The sequence below is a fragment of the Rattus norvegicus genome, chromosome 9, assembly GCF_021556685.1.
Source record: "Rattus norvegicus strain SHRSP/BbbUtx chromosome 9, alternate assembly SHRSP_T2T, whole genome shotgun sequence".
NCBI lineage: Eukaryota > Metazoa > Chordata > Mammalia > Rodentia > Muridae > Rattus > Rattus norvegicus.
Genome location: NC_141542.1, coordinates 18,539,873 through 18,562,664, shown reverse-complemented (window position 1 = coordinate 18,562,664; position 22,792 = coordinate 18,539,873). Strand labels below are relative to the sequence as shown.

The window sequence follows — 22,792 nt, the reverse complement described above, 5'->3', positions numbered from 1 at the left end:
TAACACAAGGTCCTGGTTGACATTTGTTCACTGATGTCCAATTTAATTTTCTTTTATATTTCAGAAAGGGAGGATGGCCTACATAATATATAAAACGGAGAGAAATTTATTATTTTATATATGCCCTGTAGTTGATCCCTATGTTCCCAAGTAAAAGGAGTTTTTATTGCAAACAAATAGGATTATAGACCATTGATTTTGTGAAATACATGGATATGTAAATGGAAACAATGTCGGCTTTCAAGGACTGCACAGTAAGCAAATATTTCCAGGTTTTATACACTCAGAGGTATAGAAGAAATATATTGGCCTCCACAAAAAGGGAAAAGCTTAGAAATCGAAAGACATGTCACATGCATTGTCTCGAGTAGTAGATTTACTTTTAAGAAAAATCTCCCTCCTCCTTGGTCCCTAGAGATTTGGGTGCTAAGAAAAATCTGTTCTCCAATTCAGGGTTGTAAGCAACCCTCCGCAGCAAAAGGATTGTTGACTTCTAATGAAGCAGAGAGACATATCTAGCTTTGAAATAGAGGTTTCCAAATGGTATTCCCAGTGACACATGGGAGACTGGAGGAAAGGGTACCCACAAAAATTCATCAGTGTGGGGAAAGCTGGTTAGCAGGTAGGCCATAGAATTTTCCAGTGATATCACCAGTAAGCCGTTCACTGGACACTCTATTGTATCTAAGAGATCCCTAGAATCTTCTGTGATGTCACCAGTGTTGTGGTGACACCAACTGCCTTTGGGATATTACTTCAGTTCCCTTTGGGTTCACAAGCAGGCATGTTTCGCCAGCTGCTCAGGCTATTTCGGAAGGAAAGTGTTGATCAAGGAGAGACTGCACCAGGTCAGAGGGAAGCTGACCCCCTCTCTAGTGAAACAGGAAGGAGGAAATCATTCTGGGGAAAGCTTGGTGAGTCCTGGGCAGAGTTGGGGAACATCCTCAAGGAGGTAGGTTTGAGATGTGCCTTCTAAGACTAGGCCTTACAAGCAGGAGCCTTGGGATTTTTCAAAGGCAAACCAAGAGTCAGGAGTTCCTGATCTTTAATTTGAGAGAAAGCTATAAAGTTGTAAGACTTCAGTGTCTTATCTTGAAGCTTTTTAACTGTGAGTGTCAATGATTGGCAGGAGGAGGCACTGTGAGATTAACAATGTGACCATCCATGGTTGGGAGTTGAAGCCCTTCATCCTCAAGATTACTGTAGGTTACATAAGTCTCTGATGGCGAGAACAAGGAAGGATGCACCCTAGTCATGAATTGAGTTCTCAGACACTTTGGGCTGGACCACACTTGGTTAGAGCTTGACGGTGCTAAGCATTATGAACTCATTATGAACTCCAGGATTATCTGCACCACATCTGATATGAGATAACAATGTCCCAGATGTTTATGTCTCAGTCAGATTATAACTTTCAGTGCCGGGGGTTGTGTAATAGTGAGTGTTGCACGTGTATGGCATTAGAGGTTGGGAAGAGGGACATAGCTTAAGAATCAACCTTTAAGAAAGCTCTTCTGCTCTTTCAGGGATTCACCTAGTCTCTACCATTTCCCCTTCCTCAACGTCCTTTTCGGATTCAGAATGATCTATTCTGCCCATTGGTTCAAATATGGAAATTCACTTGGGTTTATCTGTCTACAGGTTTTGGTAGGAAGGCATCATCCCAAAATGTCATCAGTAAGCAAGAGGAGTGTCTAAAGGAACTGGAGGAACTCAAATTTGAAATTAAGAAGTGTCAATTCGAGAGGGATGAACTTTATCAAATCCTGGATCTTTATATCTATGATGAGTGGGACCACAGGTAGTCATTATGCCCAATAACCTGTTCATTGTCTTGAGCTCTCTCTCTCTGCTACCTCAAGATTTCCTCATAGCATGAGAGAGTTTCACCTCTCATCCTGGATTTTAAGGAGATTTGGCAGGCATTTGCTTGTGAGATAAGCTAGGTGCTGTGTGTTTAGGGTCAACCTCTTTTGTACTTGACCCTGAGCCTCTTGGATTAGCATTGGTTCTGTCAACAGCTAGAAGGACCTGGTCACACTTGCTGGAACTGTGTGTGTGAATGAAATGCCTGCACGTCATCACTCTTTCCTCTGAATTTGTTCATTATACACTGATTCTATGGCACCTCCATGGATGTAGTTGGCATTCTACATGTGTTTGGATATGGGTTGCTATGTATGTATGTGGAAGTATATGTGGTGTTTTATCAGGATCAGGAGGTCTGGGACCTTTGATGGGGTCTGAGGATTTGTTTGATCAACACTTTGCAGGTCATGATAGTGATGAGTACGTGGAGGCCCACACTGATCAAAAGAGCACTTTGCTCCTTCTGTATACGTTGGTGGCACACAGGACCCTCCCGAGGGGAGGAGGTGCTATAAATCCTCTTCCCTGTCAAACTTAGTTATGCCCTCTGGGAATTCATGTAATGATAGAAACAAAGGATTGAGTATACCTGCTTTCAAAACAAGAGAAATGTCATCACAGCTTTCTCTTGGGCCCAAAGCTGTGGCACAGACTGGAGGAATCTTCTTCCTGAACTAGTCAATTCCATCATGCTCACCTGGCCAGCTCTTGAAGGTCAGGTCCCTCCAACTGGTACCGTGACTCTGTTGTCCTGTGCCCAGGATAATAAACTTAACCAGTACAAATACTTTGAAGGAGCAAGTATGTGGTACATACTGAGTTTAAGTAATAGAGAGAACAGCCTGATTTTACCTAATTTGTTTCACCTGCTTTGATCTTTAGTTTTTTTATTTTTTAACTATCCAGGGATTGTTTATTGTGACCTAGAAATGGTCACTGTGGTCTTGACTGTTGTTATTCCCAAACACGCAGCTCTCAGGCTCTGCCCCTTCCTATATAGTGAGTCTTTGCAGAACCATATCTCTCAGGATTCCAAGGAGTCCTTATTTCAAAACAAATGTTTGCTTATTTACATAGAAATATTTTCTGTGGATTGAGTCTCACTGTTGGGTTTTGGTCTGGTTTTTGAGTTTGCCATTTTCTTCCCTTCCACCATTCCTTGAATTTGAAATTTTTTATTATATATTTTTATTTACATTTCACCTAATTCTGAAATCGTGAGTTCAAAACATTATTTGTTCCTTTGGCCTAACCCAGGCTGCATGTCGAATTGCCAGTCCTTCAATCTGAACATGAGATGAGAATGATGGCTATGCAAATGATGACCAACTCAATAAGTGATGCCATGGAGAGGTACAAGGAGCTCATACAAGTGAACAGTTCCTACCGGTGAGTCGCTGACAGAGATGAGAATCCAGCACTAGGCAGGGAATGCTTCTGTCCTGTATGACTTTAACAAAAGTCAGGGCTCTGGTTCTGTAGTGTCTGACTCTTAACAAGAAGGCTGCCTCCTGGCAAGGGTCTTAGATTTATAGCTCTGGGACTCAGTTGTTGTACATGTGAAGGGTGTAGAAGACCCTCCAATTGTTATTTTCCCCGTTAAAGATCCTCTAGATAGAAAAGTTTTGCACCATGATGGGAATATCAATCAACTCTGAATCTCTAGGACTCTGACAGGAGATTTAAATATCTGTGATCCATGAGAAACACATGGAAAGATTGTATAGCTATTGGGTCTTCAACTAGCCCTCAGAGGGGCTTTTCCCACAACGTGAAGATGGTTTCACCATACCATGGACATACGAGCTCCCTTATGGACCATCTCTTCTTCCTTGATTTATATAAACCGTCTTAGTGCCAGGATTTTCAGAAGTACTTTGATTCTTGTGGAATGTGCCCTCTGGATTTGACCTCCTCTAATTGGTGCTAACTTGTATAGTGTGGCTCTATTCTGGGGATTTCTGAGGATGAGGACCCTTGAAGGGATGATTGGACTTGCAGGAGTGACAGGCAAATAGAAGCTGGCTGGGATTTACCATTTTTTGTTTGTGGTTCAGCATCAGGCACTCCCAGCTCCTGCGTGAACAAACTCAATTGAAGAACAATATACAGATTTTGCTGAATGAGAAGAGAGAACTGCTGGTGGAGCAGACTGAACGGCCAGCATCCTCTGTGGAGGCAAAGAGGCTCTGTGAAGAGGCCGGAATGAACATCTGTGACCCCAGTGCCAAGCAACAGCAGGTAGGGTTAGGCCTCAGGGTCAGGTTGTCCTCATGTCTTACCATAACCATAGACAAACCAATGTAACTGTCTATTGACTGATCCATGTCCTGACCTAGGTCTCATCCAAGTGTTCATTCATGTGATGGTTTACAAGGCCCTCTGTTGAGATAGCCCCTTTTCAAGAAACTGCATGTTTGGAAAGCAAATGCTCCTGCTCTTTGAGAATCTGCACTTCATTAAGGGAGATAGGTTGATCACACAGCACAGCACTACATGCCATTATGTATGGAGGGTGGTATGTGGGAACCCCTCTTTAGACTAGAACAGGGCTTTGAGGGATGAAGCAAAAGCCTGGAGCTCATTTTTTTTACAGGGTTCGTGTGAGACTCAGGAAGTAAGTAGTTTTCAAGGAGGAGAGCCTGGTGGAAATGCCAAAGAAATGCTTCTCATTTTCATTTGTGGTGGCTTTTGTTCTTCCTCCCCTCATGTCCCTGTATATGAAGATGGTGACTTCATGCTTCATAGATCTTGGGTAACTACAGAGCCTGTGTATCAGCATGTCAGTCCTGTCTTATTTGAGTGCTCCTGCAGAGTTCATAACTGGGCCTTACAACCTGAAGCTGGTTAGAAGAGCAAGGATGTGGAAAAGGTTTCTCAAAGGCTGAGGGTTGCCATGAGAGATTTGAGACTTCAAGAACAAAGTTATCAGTATATACCCCCAATTTTCAAGAAAGGTGCATTGCTGTGCTGACCTGCATCTTAGGGAGCATGCGGGGAGGCCAGTTCATGACATGCAGTTTTGTCCAGTCATTATCTAACTTAGTCCTTTAAGCCTAGGTCTCTCAACAAACATGAAGCTTCCTGTTTTGTGCTGGGCAGCAGTCTTTGCATCATTCGTCCAGTTCCAAGTGGAGCCCCCTCTCTTATTTTTCTCAACACATTCTTAAACCTTTCAGCTATTTTAAAAATAAGGATTAGATTTCTTCACTTTACCTGAACAGAGTTATCGCCCGGGAAGTTTCTGGATTGTCTTATTGGCTTCACCATGATATTGCATGGAATCCTAGAGTGCATCCCTCTGCTGACATTTCTTTGCTGACTATATCATGGGCACTGCATTCTCACAGGATAGATTCCCTCCCAATATTGTACACAGTGCTGCATTCCAGAAAATTCACTGTATGTTATTTATTTAGCCTTTTTCTGACTGACATTGAGGTTGTTTTAATATCACATGAACTCTAATGTGATGAAAAGTTCCTGGGAACTGACCATTAGTTACTGTCTTCTCTGATGCTTCCAAAGTCTTCTATGAAGGAAACAGGGTAGTTTTAGTGAGGGGCCTATGATGAGTCAGCATAGCGCTTGATGGAGTCTTTTCCTAGAAATCTCTCTCTTGGGGATTTGATGTTGTGTTGTTTAGGCTATCTGTGCAGAACATGTAACTTACTTGTCGGACCAGCAAGTATCTGCATAGAAAGGTTTCCTGAAGTGGAAATGAGTACAGGCCAGGGCAGCACAGCCTGCTTGAGTCTAAGAGACTTGTGCACAGCATTGTTCCCAGTAATTCCTCACTCAACAGGAAATGTGCTGCACAAGATCAAAGTTTTCATTTGTGCGTGCAAGTGAGTATCTGTGTATGTCTGTGTGTGTGTGTGTGTGTTTGTGTGTGTGTGTGTGTGGTGTGTGGGTATATGTGTGTGTGTGTGTGTTTGCAGTAGTGAACGTGTGTTTCCCTCTATTTCCAAGTTTCATGAGAAAAGTACTCTAAGCGTTCACTTTACATCCATGAAACATGAAATAGAGCTGCCCAGTCATTTAGCATCTCCATCTAGCTCTGTACAGCAAAAGGACACTTAAATTACTAATTTATTCTGTTTCCAAAAATTTCAGAACAGAATTATCTTGTGAAGTCTGGGGGAGGAGTGGAAATATGTTCAAGTGAGTCGTGTTTCACAGGGGTAACAAATGGTACAGGCCTAGAGCTTGCAGGTCCCTTTTAGTTATGGTGTAGAAGCAGGACAATACAATCCTTTAGAAATGCAACCCCCAAAAAGAGGACACAAAAACACCTGTAAAGTTAGATTTTCAAGTGATTAGGGGCAAAACTACTGATCTGCATTGAAATCCTTTGGAGCACATCAAAGGAATGGAGTACTGGGAGGCAAGGGCAAGGCTTCTCTAGAAAAATCCATGAGTTTATTCTGCTTCTCTGTTCTTTGTGAATTGTGAAAGCCCACTGGAAGGTTATGTCACTCACTGTGTCTTCTCCAAGGTTGCTTTCCACATTGCCTGCTACCATTTCTTTCGAGCTACCTTGGCACACTACAACTTCCCCTAGATGTTTGGCTTGGATTTTATTCATTGAGAATTTGAGTTGCTTGGAATTGTATCGTCATCCAGAAAAAGTCCCATAGCTATGCTGTGGTGCAAGAATAGGGCAGTTTCAGGAAATCCCTTTAGGTGCACAGTTAATCCAAAGCGCTCCTCTATGTTCTCTGTGTAGCATTCTGCAAGTGCTGTCAATCAACATCATTTTCTCTCAGTTAATTTCAGCCTCAGTGTGTTAGGAGAAATGATGAGCTTCAAATGGGTCTGACAGTGTAAGAACAGGTAGCCCTATGAGAAGCCATGTTCAGAAAGTGGAACAGAAGTTTTAGTTAACCCAGTGATTCCACAACAAGGAGTAGGTATTGCCATTGCAACTAGGGAGCATCAATGTTGTAGTGGTCCCAGAGTAACCTTGAAGGAGAATCTATCCAGACGTCCATCAGCCAAGGAGTAAAAGTGTACCATACGATGGAGCCCTTCCATAGATTCTGATTCAGTGTGAGATAATCCATGCAAGCTTTTACTTACTTATCAAATTATCTGTGGAACAATCACATTACAGGGAGAAAATTTGTTGATTTGGATCCTGGTTATGGAGATTTCCTATGATTCTAGCTTTGGGCATGAAGTCACTCAGGCTATGGTAAAGACAGCTCCGATTAGAAGAAGTTGCACACTTTGGGGAAAGTCTGAAAGAGTGAACAAGAACAAGAGTCTAGTCCACCACCAACATATGATCCTTTGCTGAGCAACAAGACAGCTCTACACAGCCTTTGGGACTTGCTAAGCCAGATTGTTAATGGGGAAGAACCCTGAGTCTATGACGGTTTATGGGAGGACAGCACATCACTGACTGAGCTGTCTATAGGCTCTGGCCACTATGTACATATCCCACTCAACATTTGTTTTTATGCCTCCAGCGAATCCTGGGGAATCTTTACATTAAGCATTAATGTTCAGGTAGGAACACAGGCTGGAAGAAGCCATTTGAATATCCTTCCCTATATAAATACCCTTTTTGGGTGGATGACCACCCCACCTGGATTTCAGCTTCAGGCAGTTAAAGAGCTACTCAGAGTATTGTTCTGGTACAGTTCATGTGAATTTTGCCCATGAAACAATATATATGATCCTCTGGATTTCTTGCTATGTTCTACTCCTTTCTTCCTGTGATCTCTCCGGAAAGATCTGAGGACATTTTCTCTTCTGTCCTCTCACAAATTGCCTTACACTAGCCATAGACTTACAGGGGTGCTGTTCTGTTTCTACATCACAATCACCTTTAATGTCCGTGTGTACGCTGGGAAGATTTGCATGGAGCACATTCTCAGTGATTACAGGATCTGTGCGGTGAGCATGAATTTGAAGTGAGATGGCTTCTCTGTGTATTTGCAGATACAGTGGTTACAAATGGAAACTAGACGGGTTCCTTCAGTGCTAACATAATCAGAAGTTTCACCTCAATTCTGGGCATGTTCTCCAGAAAGAATCCACATGGTATTCTAGGTTGCTCATACCTCTCTTGAACTCAGATTCAGACATAGCTAAAATGTTATTATTCAATGTCATATACCTGGACCAGTGGGAAAAAATGCTCATTTTTCTCTTAATCCCAGTACAGTGCATAGTCCACAGTTCAAATTCTAGCAGTTTGAAAGTTGAGATATAAATCCAAGCCCAGGTACTCTATGACACTTGGGGATGCAGGGACTGACCTCAGCTGACAGGTCATGCTGGATTGTCCAACTGAATAGAGCTGATGTAAGAGGGAGAGCTGAATTGACAACCACTCACTAAACCTTTTTTCCCTTGCTCTACTAGGTCTGAAATTCTCCAGCAGAAACTCGAACATGACACAGTCCAGGACAAGAAGTCCCTTGGAGAGAAGAGCTACAGGAGGAGAACTAAGTGTGCACAGCAAATACACCACTATTGCGTCTCATCTGTAGTGTCCATAGCAATTGTGGACTGCATTTTCCTCCTTTAGTTTGATTTCTTTGGATTGAATACGCTGTATTTTCACCTTGCCTCTCTCCAGCAAGTGTACACTTTTTGAGGGACTCAGAGAAGTGCTGATGCACATCAATCAAGAGCTGCTGGTCATCCAGAAAGACTGTGCACGTGTAAATTTGTACTTGTCCTGATGGGTCATCCAGAAGAGTTTCATGGAGATCAGTTCACAATATTGGAAAGTCTTTGTGACAAAGTCTGTAATATCATTTATACTCAGTATTGGTAGGCTTTTTCCTTAATACCCCCACTCCAACAAAACAGTCCTACTTCCACTCCTCTTGAAAAGATTATTACCATCACTAACTGCTTGTCTACTATGTCTCCAAGGCAAGCCACAGGCTATAAGTCTATTCTGCAAAAGGAGCAGCAAAAAATGCTTAGTGCAATTCCTCTATTTAAAGTTTGGTTAATTTTTAATTGTTTTGGTTATTTGGTTTTCCTTCTATTCATTTGAAGATTTCTTATTTATCTGTTGTTGTTTTTTTCATTTGCTTTTCTATTTTGATAAGGATATAGACTGTATATATTGACTACCTGCATCTGGTTACTATCAAGTAAATTGGATGTATTCTGGTCAATAAAGGAGTAATCTCAAACTCTTCACTCTTAAGAACCTTCTTTATTGATCATTAGTGTCAACATCTGAAGTCCCACAGCTATCAGGGAGGGATGGATCTCTGCATTCTCATGGGGACTGGGCATCAAATCACTTCCCAGTCAGACTGAGATTCAAAGGCAGTCATACAGTCACTGTTCACTGTGTTTCCAACTCTGAATTTCAACTTCATCATGCATACATTACCCACTGTGTATGCTTGCTGTCAAATATATAGTTACCTCTAAATTATACTCTGTCGATGACAGTTTTGACCAAATTAATAGGATAAACATTAATTTTTCTGTAACACCTCCCAGGACATATAAACATGGTATAAGGGAGTTTGAAGCCATCGGGAATCCTGCACCCAAATCCCGGGGCAGAAAATGATGAACACCCAGGAATGCAGATAATCCTGAGACCACAGGAAACAAAGCCACTTCTGACCAGCTCTGCCCACATCTCTGGCCCAATATTAATCTGCATGGTGCCTCTGGAAACAGGAATAGAAGAGCAGTCAGTGGCAGGAACCTGCTTGGTCCAGCCTGGACCCAGAACCTACCTGGGCCCTGAGCATATTTGAAGAAAACCATAGGCATACAATTCTCTGTTTCCTGACTGTGGCTTATTTTGATTCGAAGCTCAAAATACTATTTTGTTGTTGTTGATTTTTAGTTGGATATTTTTCATTTCGAATTCAAATGCTATTCCTTCCTTGTTTTGCAGAAATAAGTCTGAATACCATCGCCCTCCACCTCTGCTATAAAAGTATTCCCTTCACCAGCCATCCACTTTCCCAGCCTAGGCAGGACCAAGGGCTGTTCATTCCATTTGTGCCCAAGAAGACCATCCTCTGATACACATGCAGATGAGGCCATGGCACAATCCCTGTATAGTGATTGGGTAGTGGTTTAGTCTCTGGGATCTCTGCTTGGCAGGCATGGTTGTCCTTATGGGGTTGCAAGTCCCTTCAGCTCTTTCAATCTTTCTGTAATTCCTCCAACTGAGGTCCGGTTCTCAGTTCAATGGTTTGCTGCTAGCATTTGCCACTGTATTTGACATGATCTGGCTGTGCCTCTCAGGAGACATCTATATCCAATTCCTATCAGCCTGCACTTCTTAGCTTCATCCACCTTATCTAGTTTGAAGGCTGTATATGTACAGGCCACAAGTGGGGTAGACTCTGAATGGCCATTCCTGTAGGCTCTGTTTTAAACTTTGCATCCCTATCCCTTCAATAGGGATTCTTCTTCTCCTTTAAAGGAAGGAGTGAAGAATCGGCATTTTGGTCATCCTTCCTGAATTTCATTTGGTCTGTGAATCTTGGAGAATTTGAGCATTTGGGCTAATATCCACTTATCAATGTGTGCATACAATGTGTGTATTTCTGTCATTGGATTAACTCACTCAGGAAAATATGTTTTAGTTCGTTCTCTTTATCTATGAATTTCATGAAGTCATTGTTTTTGATATATCTGTAGTAGTCCATTGTGTAGATGTACCACACTTTCTGTTTCCATTCCTCTGTTGAAGGGCATCTGGGATCTTTTCATTTTCTGACTATTATAAATAAGGCTGCTATGAACATGGTGGAGCATGTGCCCTGTTGTATGTTGGAGCTTCTTTTGGGTATATGTGCAAGAGAAGTATAGCTGGGTCCTCAGCTAGTGCAATGTCTAATTTTCTGAGGAACCTCTAGACTGATATCCAGAATGGTTGTACCAGTCTGCAATCTCACCAACAATGGAGGATTGTTCCTCTTTCTCACTTCCGTGCAAGCCTCTTCTATAGCCTGAGTGTTTGATCTTAGCCATTCAAAGTGGTGTGAGGTGGAATCTCAGGGTTGTTTTGATTTGCATTTCCCACATAACTAAAGATGTTGAACATTTCTTTTGGTGCTTCTCAGCCACTCCATATTCCTCAGCTATGAATTCTTTGTTTAGCTCTGAACTCCAATTTTTAATAGGGTTATTAGTCTCCCTGCAGTCCAACTTCATGAGTTCTTGTATATTTTGGATATTAGCCCTCTATCAGTTGTAGGATTAGTAAAGGTCTTTTCCCAATCTGTTGGTTGCTGTTTTGTCCTAACCACAGTGTCCTTTGTCTTACAGAAGCTTTGTAGCTTTATGAGGTCCCATTTGTCTATTCTTGATCTTAGAGCATAAGCCATTCGTGTTTTGTTCAGGAAATTTTTTCCAGTATCCATGTGTTCAAGATTCTTCCCTGCTTTTGCTTCTATTAGTTTGAGTGATCTGGTTTGATGTAGAGGTCCTTGATCCACCCGGACTTAAGCTTTACACAGGGCAATAAGAAGGGGATGGTTTGTACTCCTCCATATGCTGACCTCCATTTGAACCAGCACCCTTTGCTAAAAATGCTATCCTTTTTCCACTGGATGCTTTTGTCTCCTTTGTCAAAAATCAAGGGACCATAGTTGTGCTGGTTCATTTCTGGGTCTGCAGTTCTATTCCACTGGTCTATCTTCCTGTCTCTAAACCATACAGTTTTATCACTAATGCTCTGTAAACTGCTTGAGATCAGGGATGGTGATTCCCAGGGAAGTCCTTTTATTGTTGAGGATAGTTTTAGCTATTCTTCGTTACTTGTTATTCCAAATGAATTTGCAAATTGTTCTGTCTAACCCTATGAAGAATTGGAATCGAATTTTGATGGAGATTGCATTGCAACTGTAGGTCACTTTGGGAAAATGGCCATTTTTACTATCTTCATACTGCCAAGCCATGAACATGGGAGATCTTTCCATTTTCTGAGATCTTCTTCAATTTCTTTCTTCATATCATAAAGTTCTTGTCACACAGATCTTTCACTTGTTTGATAAAAGTCACACTGAGGTATTTTTATATGATTTGGGACTATTATGAAAGGTGTCATTTCCCTAATTTCTTTCTCAGCTTGTTTATCTTTTGTGTACAGGAAGGCTACTGATTTGTTTGAGTTAATTTTATACCCAGCCACTTTGCTGAAGTTGTTTATCATGCTTAGGAGTTCTCTGTTTTAACTTTTGGGGTGTCCCATGTATACTACCCTATCCTCTGCAACAGTGATATTTTGACTTCTTCCTCTCCAATCTGTATCCTTTTCACCTCCCTTTGTTGTCTGAGTTCTGGCTAATGCTGGGGACAACATACAATGGAGACATCTCAGTAGCCCGCAGTAGCTCTTTGTAAAAACTGGTTGTTTCCATTTCTCCAAACCTTAGCCCTGGACAACGGCTGTATAGATTTCATTTGTGTGTGACTGCCTATCAGTTGGCCTTGGTGTGCACAATTATTGTATTATATCTGACTTTTCTACTTCTTTCTCCTTCTGCTCTGGTGAATTCTGTGAAACTAGATGTTCCTTGATGTTATGATTCTTAGACAATTGGAAATTGATGCATAGTGGCACAGCACAGCACAGCCCTAGTGGCCCAGGTGGATACTGTGTATTCTTATCTTGGAAAAAATGTAATAACTGCAGAATTGTAGTTCAAGATTAGGGTTTTACTTGCAAAGACAGCTTGAAGAAAATAATTGAAAATGAATTAGAGCCAACATTGGGACCCTAAGAAAGGAAAAAGTTATTGAAGTTAGGAAGTAAGTTTTACATAATATTATAGACTGGTTAAGGAAGTATAGAATATATAAAATAATATACTAGTAAACTAAGTCTAACTACTGGAACCCTTATGAGAGTCATTGTGTGCAAGGAGCAGAACGCTAGTGAAATTAGTGTGCTAAGGGTTACCTTGATTCTTTCTGGCCACTGCCTGGCAGTTTTGCCTATGTCATTTATCATTAGAGTGTCCAGGAAAATGCAATTAGCTGATCTGGGAGCTTTGGACTCTGAAGTATAAAAGTAAAGAGTTAAAGTTCAAATAATGATACGTTTACAATTATTATTATTATATTGGCCACAGGCCTCGGTATAGGGCAAGCCTGAAACTTTGGGGAACAGTTGTAATTCTTAGTTCTTGGTGGGATGTAGTCTTTCTTTGCATTTGATTTGGCAATGATTATAAAATGTCATTTTTCTACACGCTTTTGCATCATGAATAAAGGAGTGGGGCAAGAGAAAGTCTACAGAACATGTGAAGAGTAAATGAGAGAGAGCATCAGGGAGTGAATGAGAGAGTACATGACAGAGCTAATGTAAGAACAAATGTGAGAGCGAATGAGAGAGCATGAGAAGAGCATGTGAAGAGTGAGTGGAGAGAGAATGTGAGGTGTGTTTGAAGAGTGTGTGTGAGAATGAAAGGGTAATGAACAGACGTGTGCATGAGAGTGGGAGTTTGAGAAAAGAAAACTGCAATAAAAAAGGCAGAGTGCACAAAAGAGTGCAAAGTGACTGTAGCCACAAACTGTGTGTATGTGTGTATGTGTGTGTGTGAGAGAGAGAGAGACAGAGACAGAGACAGAGAGACAGAGTGAGAGAGACAGAGAGAGATTCAGAGTGAGAGAGACAGAGACAGAGAGAGAGAGAGTGACAGAGAGAATCACGTTAAGCCTTGAAATTGCCTATCAGATTGTACCTAAAGAGTAATCTGTGGATATGTATTATGCGCCTTCCAGATAACCCTGCTTCCTGTTGAGAACTCTGATCCTGTGACAAAGGGCCAGGAAAGTCTGAAAGAATGGCTGCAACCTTGGGGCCAGAGGATAAACTATTTGGCCTAGACCTCCTAATTTATCTTTTCACCTGAAGCCTTAATATTAAAATTTTCTTACTGGGATAAAACTATGATCCTGGTGAGCGTCTTGTTTCTTGGATGCTCAATCAGTTCTTTGTTGTCATAGACTGTTTGAGCCTACTCCAGTCACTGGGACTTATTCACACCTTCAAGTTTCCTGAACTTTTCAGATTTCTAACATTTGTGGCAAACTGAGTGACAAAAGATATGAATGTTGAGCACTTCCCTGGGGTCCAGTGCATATGGAGCTATGGGTGTATGGATATGGTAAATCCCTAGGAGTTACTCTAAGATAGTAGGACTGTGCTCTTAGGACCCCTGCGTGACCTCACTTCACTTTGCCAGCTTTGTGGGCTTCTACACTGCTGCTCTGAGAAGAACTGAAAACTAAGGGAATAGATGTGTAGCCTCCCATTACCTTTGTCATTGTTAGGATATTAGTAGGATAGGTTTGATTGAAATATACTCTCAGAAATATTAACAACCATTGCTTCTTGTGTACCATCTGGAGGAAGTACCAAGTTCACAGACAGTTCTTCACAAATTTCCCAAAGCCAGCAAATTGGAGCATGAAGAAGCCAAGTCCAAGGCATTCAAAACCAGCATCCTCACCAATGCCCCCAGGAAAGGCTTTGTTAAAGGAAGGGAGGTACTGAAACACTTGGCCCACATACAGTCAGAGAAGACTGTGCCAGGAGAATTGGAGAAGGATTGTGGGAGAGAGTAATTAGGTATCAGTAGTCAGTGAGCAAGATGTAAAGTGAAAAAGAAAAAAATATATAAATAGAAATAAAATAAAGTCTTTAACAAAATGGGACACAATGTATTGCTGAACTAACTCTACTGTGTTTAAACTTGCATACATTTGAAAATCTAGAGAGACTAGATGTGATAAAGTAGGATGCCCTTGTCATTTACATATACTATGTTCACAGCAAAGATATATGAAGTAGATAACATGCAGTTCAAAGATCCACTGTTCCCTCACATCTATGTGGATCTGTTTCCCTTTATCAGGACTGTGGAGGCCTCTGCTCATCCAGGTGTCAGGGCTCAACCAAAATGCAGTCCCCTATGATCTCTGGCCAAGTGCTCTTCTGTTCCCAATAGAACTCTGCCTCAGGCTGCAGACTCACTGATGGGCCAGCCTTCACCTTCAGGGCACAACCACTCTTTCAGTCTTTCCAGGCTCTCTGTTACTCAACTGGAGGCTTAAGCAGAGGCCTTTCATCTCAATAACAGAAGCTTACCTAATCCAAAACATTGGGAAGCCATCCTACACTCCTGATTGGCTGGTTACCTGAGACCAAACAACATAGCTCTCTTCTTTCTACCTGTTTTCCTGATTTGAAAGTAAATAATGTGATCATCTGTGGTGTTGGTGGTAAGAATAAAATGCTTAACATGAATAATAGGCCCATGCAGAGCATGGGCTTCACATTCTAGGTACAGAGTGAAGAGCTAGAGGGAATTACCAAAGAAAACAATAAGAATCCTAAAAACAATTACAGATAATCAAACGAAATAAAACAAAAACAAAAGCAAAAAAAATACCTTGTGGGTCCTGAAATTAAAGGCATGTATTGACTCTGCTCAGCTTTGTAGGTATTTCCAATAAAAAGCAAACAAACAAACAAACAAACAAACAGCCTTATTACAGTTGCAGCAGTTGCAGGAGAGAAAGCTGGGAGATGTCCTGTGCTGCTGCCCCCATGCTGTGATTCTGCAGCAACAACTTCCTTGGGAATAGGAACCTGTATGCGGTGGGATCCCTTGCTGGGCCTGTCATCTCAAAAAGAGGGGCTTCCCTAATCCAAAACCTTGGAATCCAGTTTACTTCAAGCCAGGAATGAAGTCAACCATCATTAGTGAAAGAGCAAAGTAATAATTACATAGGAAAAAATATGTGCCTTAATCAGAAAAGATCCTCAACTTCTATGGCCTCCACAATCTCCACCCCTCTATTCTGAGCTTGACATAGTGATGTTGTATAACTCCAGATGGTAGGAAAAGGCAGATTTCTTCCCAGAAAATTCATACATGATTTTCACCCTAACATATGTGAGGTTAGTTGGCATCGTGTCACAGAGTCAGTGTAGAGGGCCGCAATAACATTCGCCACCACAAGATGGCACTGGCTTCCACTGTGCCCCACGTGGAAGGCCGAGATAGTTTCACCATTACAAGATGGCACTGGCCTCCTCCCCGCCAACCGACTTCCTTTCAGGAAGTTAACTGTGTGCGCATGTGCAAGAGTGCCTTCGTGCCAGGTCTTTGCCCACTCCGGGGCGTGCCTAATGAGATCATGGGTAAGCAACCAATCAGGTGTGGATGTGCCGCGCTAGGGTGTATATAAGCCGCACCATGCTGGCGCCCCGCCGCCCTCTATTATTAATAAATATAAGCATTTTGGCTACAGAAGGATTCATGTGTTCCCGCGTATTCTTGCTGGCAAGAGACAGCGTGGGACATTTGGTGCCGAGAACCCGGGATGCCACGCCATCGCCAGGCGCCAAGAGGGGGTCTTCCGCCTGCGGAAGGAATCCAGAACTGTAGTGTTTAAAAGGTAGGCCCTGAGAGACATGCATCTTGATTTGTTCTACTTCACTCCCCTGCTAGATGCGGCGGAAGTTTTTATTATCATTTTGGCAGCCCTCGGGCTTTCTTTATTGGCCTTTGAGTTTCTAGCTACTGCCAGATGGCGTCAGAGGTCGCATGGGAGCTGCCCAGCTGTAATAGCAAAGCAGAGAGTGCTGGAGGAGGTACAAGGCGGCATGTCAGAAACAGCGTTGGGTAAAAAATTAAAGAGCTCAAGGAAAAAAGATAATAAGCAGACAGTCCCCTCTGAAGACTTCAGATATTCAGAGGCGAGAGATTGGGGAAAAAATGCCGGGAGAGAAAAAAGGAGGAGATAAAAGGAACACAGTATTTTAGGAGAAAAATTTTGTCTTTGTGCTTGTAAAAGGTGTGATTAGGCTCTGGAAGCTTCACAGAGTCATACTGATCAGACTTGATAGAGGTAGACCGCCTGAAAATTTATTCAGGAGAATCAAACAAAAGGACATCTCAACGCCCACGCACAGCTTGATGGAGTTAATGTAATTGGGTTGTGAGTAAAAATATTCAGGACTGTGTTTCACTTCCATACCATTTGTGAATGTCAGTCGGGCTGCTTAGATATCCCGTAATATATCTCAGTATCTTACAGGAATTTGGTTTCAACACATTGATGGACTAGTCCAGGAATTGAGACAATCCATCGTCCATATCAACTCCACTCGAGTGGATAGTCACCATGGAAGTGGTGGGAAAGGGAAAATCCTACCTCTCTGCTGATACCATCTGTTTTTTCCCCTCTTTGTCTATTGTCTGTCCTTGGTGCACCAAGCTGTCCCTGTATGTCAGTTTATGTCTGTGGTTTTTGTTTCTTGTTGCTTAAATGTTTTATGTTTCATGTTCAAAAGAAAAAATGGTGAAAACTTTATCTGTCAATCGTTCACATCTTGATTTGGTTTTAACTCGTTTCAAAAAGGAACAAATGAATAAAAAGCAGCTTCTATCGGCCTTTGAAGCCCTGCACATGTAGCCAGGAGTCTAGGTCAGCTGGAGAAGCTGCCCAGGGGCTAAGCGTCTGCACGAGCTGATCTTAAAGGCGCCAGCAGCTCCTCAGCTTCTTTGGTGCAAGAGCTGATAGCTGTTTCTCTTAGAAAAATCCCTGACTTCTTCTTTGACTCAACAGGTGACAAGGTGCTTCTCTTAAAATCATAGCTAAAAAGGTAAAAATGGTGTTTGGTCTAAATATTAAGATATGTGTAGCCACTTCAATTTTGTTTCTCATTGGTTTTAAATGTATAAATATGCTCTACGTGCCTTGGTTATGGGCTATTGTCTTTCAAGTTATTAGATATGGTTAAAAAGGTATAACATTGGTAACAGAAAGTTGGCTTAAAACTAATTTGGATAAAGTCATTCTAGACCACATGTGACATGGGCCAACCTAGGGAAACAGGTCTAAATTGAGATAATATTTTTATGGAATTCTTATTCTAGAAACCAGGCTTCTAAAAGATTTTAGGGCAATGTCTCTTTGTTCAGGTATTGGAGACCACACCATCGTGCATTCATTTGTAGGAATTGACAGTCAAACCTTGTAACGGTGTTTTGGAGACTGGATTTTAGAGGCTAGTTTGTTAGAAGTTGAGTTTTGCTTTCCAAAGTTGTGATTTGCCCTGAAGTTATCTGTATTTTGATGCTAATTCCACTGCCCCAAGAACAGCTGCCTAGTCACATACTCAGGACTCAGGTGACTTTCCAAAGTTGTGGCTGTGTTCTGGTGTTACAAGGAGAACTTAAAGATTGTGATTAAGGATTGCCAGTGTTACATTGACTAACTCAAATTTATTTGTAATTAAGAAAAAATCAAACAGATAGAGATTGTTATAAGATTTACGAAGGATTGATGAGGTTTTGAAACTTGTGAGAGCATTACAGCCAGTTTGTTTACTCCAACTGCCATTTCAAGATTGATTCAGATGATTGTTTTTATGCAATTTATTTACGTCCTGGCGATTGTGAGTTTCCATTTCGTGAGCTTGCTTATAATTTTAGAGAGCCCATAAAGTGATATCATTAAAAATTTTTACAAAAGAATGGCTAATAGCCTTATATTATGTAATTTTGTCACTTCTTCAATGTAAGAAGTCAGAACTTTAAATCTTTCAGTGTATATGGAAACTTTTACTACAAACTTTTGCTCTCAAAATAAGCTTTAATATTTGGGGAGTAGCTGTTGCACTACTCCAGAAAAGAATATTTGAAACTAATTTTAAGCTTCTAAGGATATGTTAATTGGCTAAGTACCTCACCTTACCAGAGGACTTAGGTCTTTGTTATCCACATTGGAGATAAAGCTTCAGTTGTGTTAATACAAAATTGTAGGCTAGAGTCATGGAAGTATTTTAAAAAGAAACCTGGTAAAACATCTTATTCCAAACAACAGTTAAATTGGTTATTACAAAATACTGATATTTGGCCTATTACATATACAAATTTTTCAGGCAAAATTGATAATTTTACTCTTTACATGCTTTTGTACTTCCTATATATTTGTGCATACAACCCATAGGAAATGAGCTTACTGTGTTTATAGGTGGTTCAGCTAATGAAAAGGCTACATGTATGATTGGATCACTTGTTTATTCTCTTGAGTTTCTGCTGCTTCAACACAGATTATTAATTTCTGTGGTTTAGCCACTGTTTTTAAATCAAGCTTTCAATTCACATACTGATAGCCAATGTATGGCTTGTGGTTTAAAATTGATTTCAATTACTTAATTCTTTACTAGAGACAGGTTTTCTATTTAAAATCAATGAGTGATTTCAGTGTGATTGTCTGACAACTCACTGTCCTTTCAGTGCTCTGGCTCAGACAACTAAACAAAACCATAGACCCAGCTCTTTGAAAATGGTAATGGAGTTAATATGAAAAGAAGAAGACTCCATTTGCTTACTTTCAATTTTCAGCCTCACCCTCCCAACTCAGGGATTTCTAGTACAACTAAATCTAGGCAATATTTACAGGTTTTGACATTTCTAATTAATGCTTATGTTTAGGTAAATAAAGCTGGTGAGGGGCTGAAGAGATGGCTTAGTGGTTAAGAGCACTAAGTACTGTTCCTTAACAGACCATTTAAGAACTCAAACTAGATTGCCTAGACTCCTTAACAAGGGAGGACAATGATACCAGTCAGATTATAGGCCTTACATAGGAACAATTAGTCAAAAAATCTCATTCTTTATATATCCAAAACAATAATGCTAGAAACAATAATTTGGTATACAAGTCAATTTATAAATACAAGTGCTCAGTGTCCTCAATTCAATCCTCAAGGACTTACCTTAATAAATAATATCTTAACTATATCTTAATAAATAAAAAGGGGGAGTTATCCCTGTATGCTAAATAATGCTCCTTTTATTTCAATTTTAAAATTTGGATGCCAAACTTTATGGCACCCTACAACTAGGCATACTTCTGCCTAGGTGAAATAGAAAGATTCACATATTGACATGACCCTGTCCAGATATTGTATATGGGGAAGAGGGAATGTTTGTGTTTTTTCTATAGGATGCTACAAGAGTGTGACAGCTGCCAGAGGTGGTTGCTGAGACTTGCTGATCCTGGTTACATAAAAATTCAGCTCTCCTGGTTCGGGTCCCTGGAGTCATTCCTCTGCCCTGAGAAGAAGATGGAAGATTCCCCCTCATCTTTTGTCATCACAGAGATTTTGGCGTTGCTGCAGTCCGTGTTACCGCTGCGTGTGTCCCGTCCCACTGTGGCCTGCTCTCTGACCCTCTGTGCACTGCTGCTTGCTGTAAAAGACTGGACTCCAGCCGTTGCTGCCCCCCTCATTCCCCTGGTGACTCTTGGTGCCTTAACTGGTGTTGTCATCTTGCAGTCTATACCTTCAGAGGAATGCCACCTGCATAAAGCTGCTGTGGACTGGGGAACTCTGTCCTGGTTATGCAGATCTCAGACATGGTTCCATTGCCTGCTGGTTGTTCCAGAGAAGAATGACTGATCCTGAACTGTCCTGGGAAAGACCTTGACACTTTCGCTGCTATTGTAGCAGCCATTTACTGCTATAGCCATTGTGTCTACAGTGTCTGGAGTTACCCTCCCCCAATCTATGGTTAGAGAAGCACAGTGGGTGAACTTTCCGGAGTAGTTGCTAACAATTGGGAATTCTAAATTTTATTATAGGAGCGGCTTGACTATGACCCTTGCTGGTAACAGCTGAGGTGAACCAGATGAGGTGCCCACTACTTATCTGGAGTGGCTCTGTTTGGTGCAGCCCTATGCTGTGGATTAGTGTTCATGCTATGGTTGGTTTGCAAAATCAGATCTCAACAGAAAAATGACGAGTTCGTTGTCACTCAAGCACTTGTGGCCATTGAACAAGCCCCCCCCCCCCCCCCCCCGCTGAAATTTGGTTATCTATCTTCAAAAATTAGTCGGTATCTGAGTTCTCTGCTCTTGCACCCCATGGATCTGTGGATCCATTGCACTGGGATGAGAGACACTCAATGATTCTTTGATCAGCCCTTCCACATCACTGAGGTTTCCTCATTGCACGCGATAGGGTGATCATGACTTCCCCACTAACTCATTTTCTGGCTGGCCTCTTTTTAGAGTTTGCCCTAGGTCACTTAACAGTTACTGTCACACAGCACTGTGGTATCCATAGATGGGCAACTTTCCTCATGCACAGTACATGGGGCCCGGTGGCGATAGGGTTACCCTTCGACAGATAAGGCTGTGACATAGAGGAACGACCTAAGACAGGAGCCACAGCAGATGGACATAACTGCAGAGACCTAGACCAGCCTAGAAAATAATTTAATATTAATTAATAAAATAATAAGGGGTAGATGTAGAGGGCCGCAATAACATTTGCCACCACAAGATGGCGCTGGCTTCCACTGTGCCCCATGTGGAAAGCCGAGATAGTTTCGCCATTACAAGATGGCGCCAGCCGACTTACTTTCAGGAAGTTAATTGTATGCGCATGTGCAAGAGTACCTTTGTGCCAGGTCTTTGCCCACTCTGGGGCGTGCCTAATGAGATCATGGGTAAGCAACCAATCAGGTGTGGATGCGCCCCGCTATGGTATATATAAGCCGCACCATGCTGGCGCCCCGCCGCCCTCTATTATTAATAAATATAAGCATTTTGGCTACAGAAGGATTCATGTGTTCCCGCGTATTCTTTTTTTTTTTTCTTTTATTAACTTGAGTATTTCTTATATACATTTCGAGTGTTACTCCCTTTCCCGGTTTCCGGGCAAACATCCCCCTCCTCCCTCCCCTACTTTATGGGTGTTGCCCTCCCCATCCTCCCCCCCTTGCCACCCTCCCCCCAGCAATCTAGTTCACTGGGGGTTCAGTCTTAGCAGGACCCAGGGCTTCTCCTTCCACTGGTGCTCTTACTAGGATATTCATTGCTACCTATGAGGTCAGAGTCCAGGGTCAGTCCATGTATAGTCTTTAGGTAGTGGCTTAATCCCTTGAGGCTCTGGTTGCTTGGCATTGTTGTACATATGGGGTCTTGAGCCCCTTCAAGCTCTTCCAGTCCTTTCTCTGATTCCTTCAACGGGGGTCCTATTCTCAATTCAGTGGTTTGCTGCTGGCATATGCCTCTGTGTTTGCTGTATTCTGGCTGTGTCTCTCGGGAGAGATCTACACCCTGCTCCTGTCGGCCTGCACTTCTTTGCTTCATCCATCTTGTCTAATTGGATGGCTGTATATGTATGGGCCATATGTGGGGCAGGCTCTGAATGGGTGTTCCTTCTGTGTCTGTTTTAATCTTTGCCTCTCTATTCCCTGCCAAGGGTATTCTTGTTCCCCTTTTAAAGAAGGAGTGAAGCATTCACATTTTGATCATCCGTCTTGAGTTTCATTTGTTCTAGGCATCTAGGCTAATTCAAGCATTTGGGCTAATAGCCACTTATCAATGAGTGCATACCATGTGTGTTTTTCTGTGATTGGGTTACCTCACTCAGGATGATATTTTCCAGTTCTGACCATTTGCCTACGAATTTCATGAAGTCATTGTTTTTGATAGCTGAGTAATATTCCATTGTGTAGATGTACCACATTTTCTGTATCCATTCCTCTGTTGAGGGCATCTGGGTTCTTTCCAGCTTCTGGCTATTATAAATAAGGCTGCAATGAACATAGTGGGCACGTGTCTTTTTTATATGTTGGGGCATCTTTTGGGTATATGCCCAAGAGAGGTATAGCTGGATCCTCAGGCAGTTCAATGTCCAATTTTCTGAGGAACCTCCAGACTGAGTTGTACTTTCCAGAATGGTTGTACCAGTCTGCAATCCCACCAACAATGGAGGAGTGTACCTCTTTCTCCCCGCATCCTCACCAGCATCTGCTGTGACCTGAGTTTTTGATCTTAGCCATTCTCACTGGTGTGAGGTGAAATCTCAGGGTTGTTTTGATTTGCATTTCCCTTATGACTAAAGATGTTGAACATTTCTTTAGGTGTTTCTCAGCCA

The 22,792-nt window shown here is 41.8% G+C and overlaps 2 protein-coding genes across 15 annotated transcripts in view; both read left to right on the top strand.

Moving 5' to 3' along the window:
• LOC148003388 (disks large homolog 5-like) overlaps positions 1 to 9,039 on the top strand; it is a 28,558-nt gene extending 19,519 nt beyond the window's left edge. For 4 of the 14 annotated variants that reach the window (XM_087568567.1, XM_087568566.1, XM_087568565.1 and 1 more), the window contains 4 exons: positions 1,642 to 1,801; positions 3,127 to 3,258; positions 3,927 to 4,110; positions 8,245 to 9,039. In XM_087568567.1, the coding sequence (XP_087424693.1) occupies positions 3,167 to 3,258; positions 3,927 to 4,110; positions 8,245 to 8,250 (282 nt within the window). In that variant the 5' untranslated portion in view covers positions 1,642 to 1,801; positions 3,127 to 3,166 and the 3' untranslated portion in view covers positions 8,251 to 9,039. Of the gene's footprint in view, positions 1 to 64; positions 255 to 756; positions 915 to 1,641; positions 1,802 to 3,126; positions 3,259 to 3,926; positions 4,111 to 4,465; positions 4,625 to 8,244 lie in introns of those variants that run through there. The other 10 variants (XM_087568570.1, XM_087568564.1, XM_087568561.1 and 7 more) reach the window with 8 other exon arrangements.
• Positions 9,040 to 16,110: 7,071 nt separating this feature from the next.
• Positions 16,111 to 21,468, top strand: LOC148003387 (uncharacterized). Its single transcript, XM_087569104.1, has 2 exons — positions 16,111 to 16,290; positions 19,852 to 21,468. The coding sequence occupies exon 2, from the start codon at positions 19,853 to 19,855 to the stop codon at positions 20,303 to 20,305; it is 453 nt and encodes a 150-aa protein (XP_087425230.1). The 5' UTR covers positions 16,111 to 16,290; position 19,852; the 3' UTR covers positions 20,306 to 21,468.
• Positions 21,469 to 22,792: the final 1,324 nt, after the last annotated feature.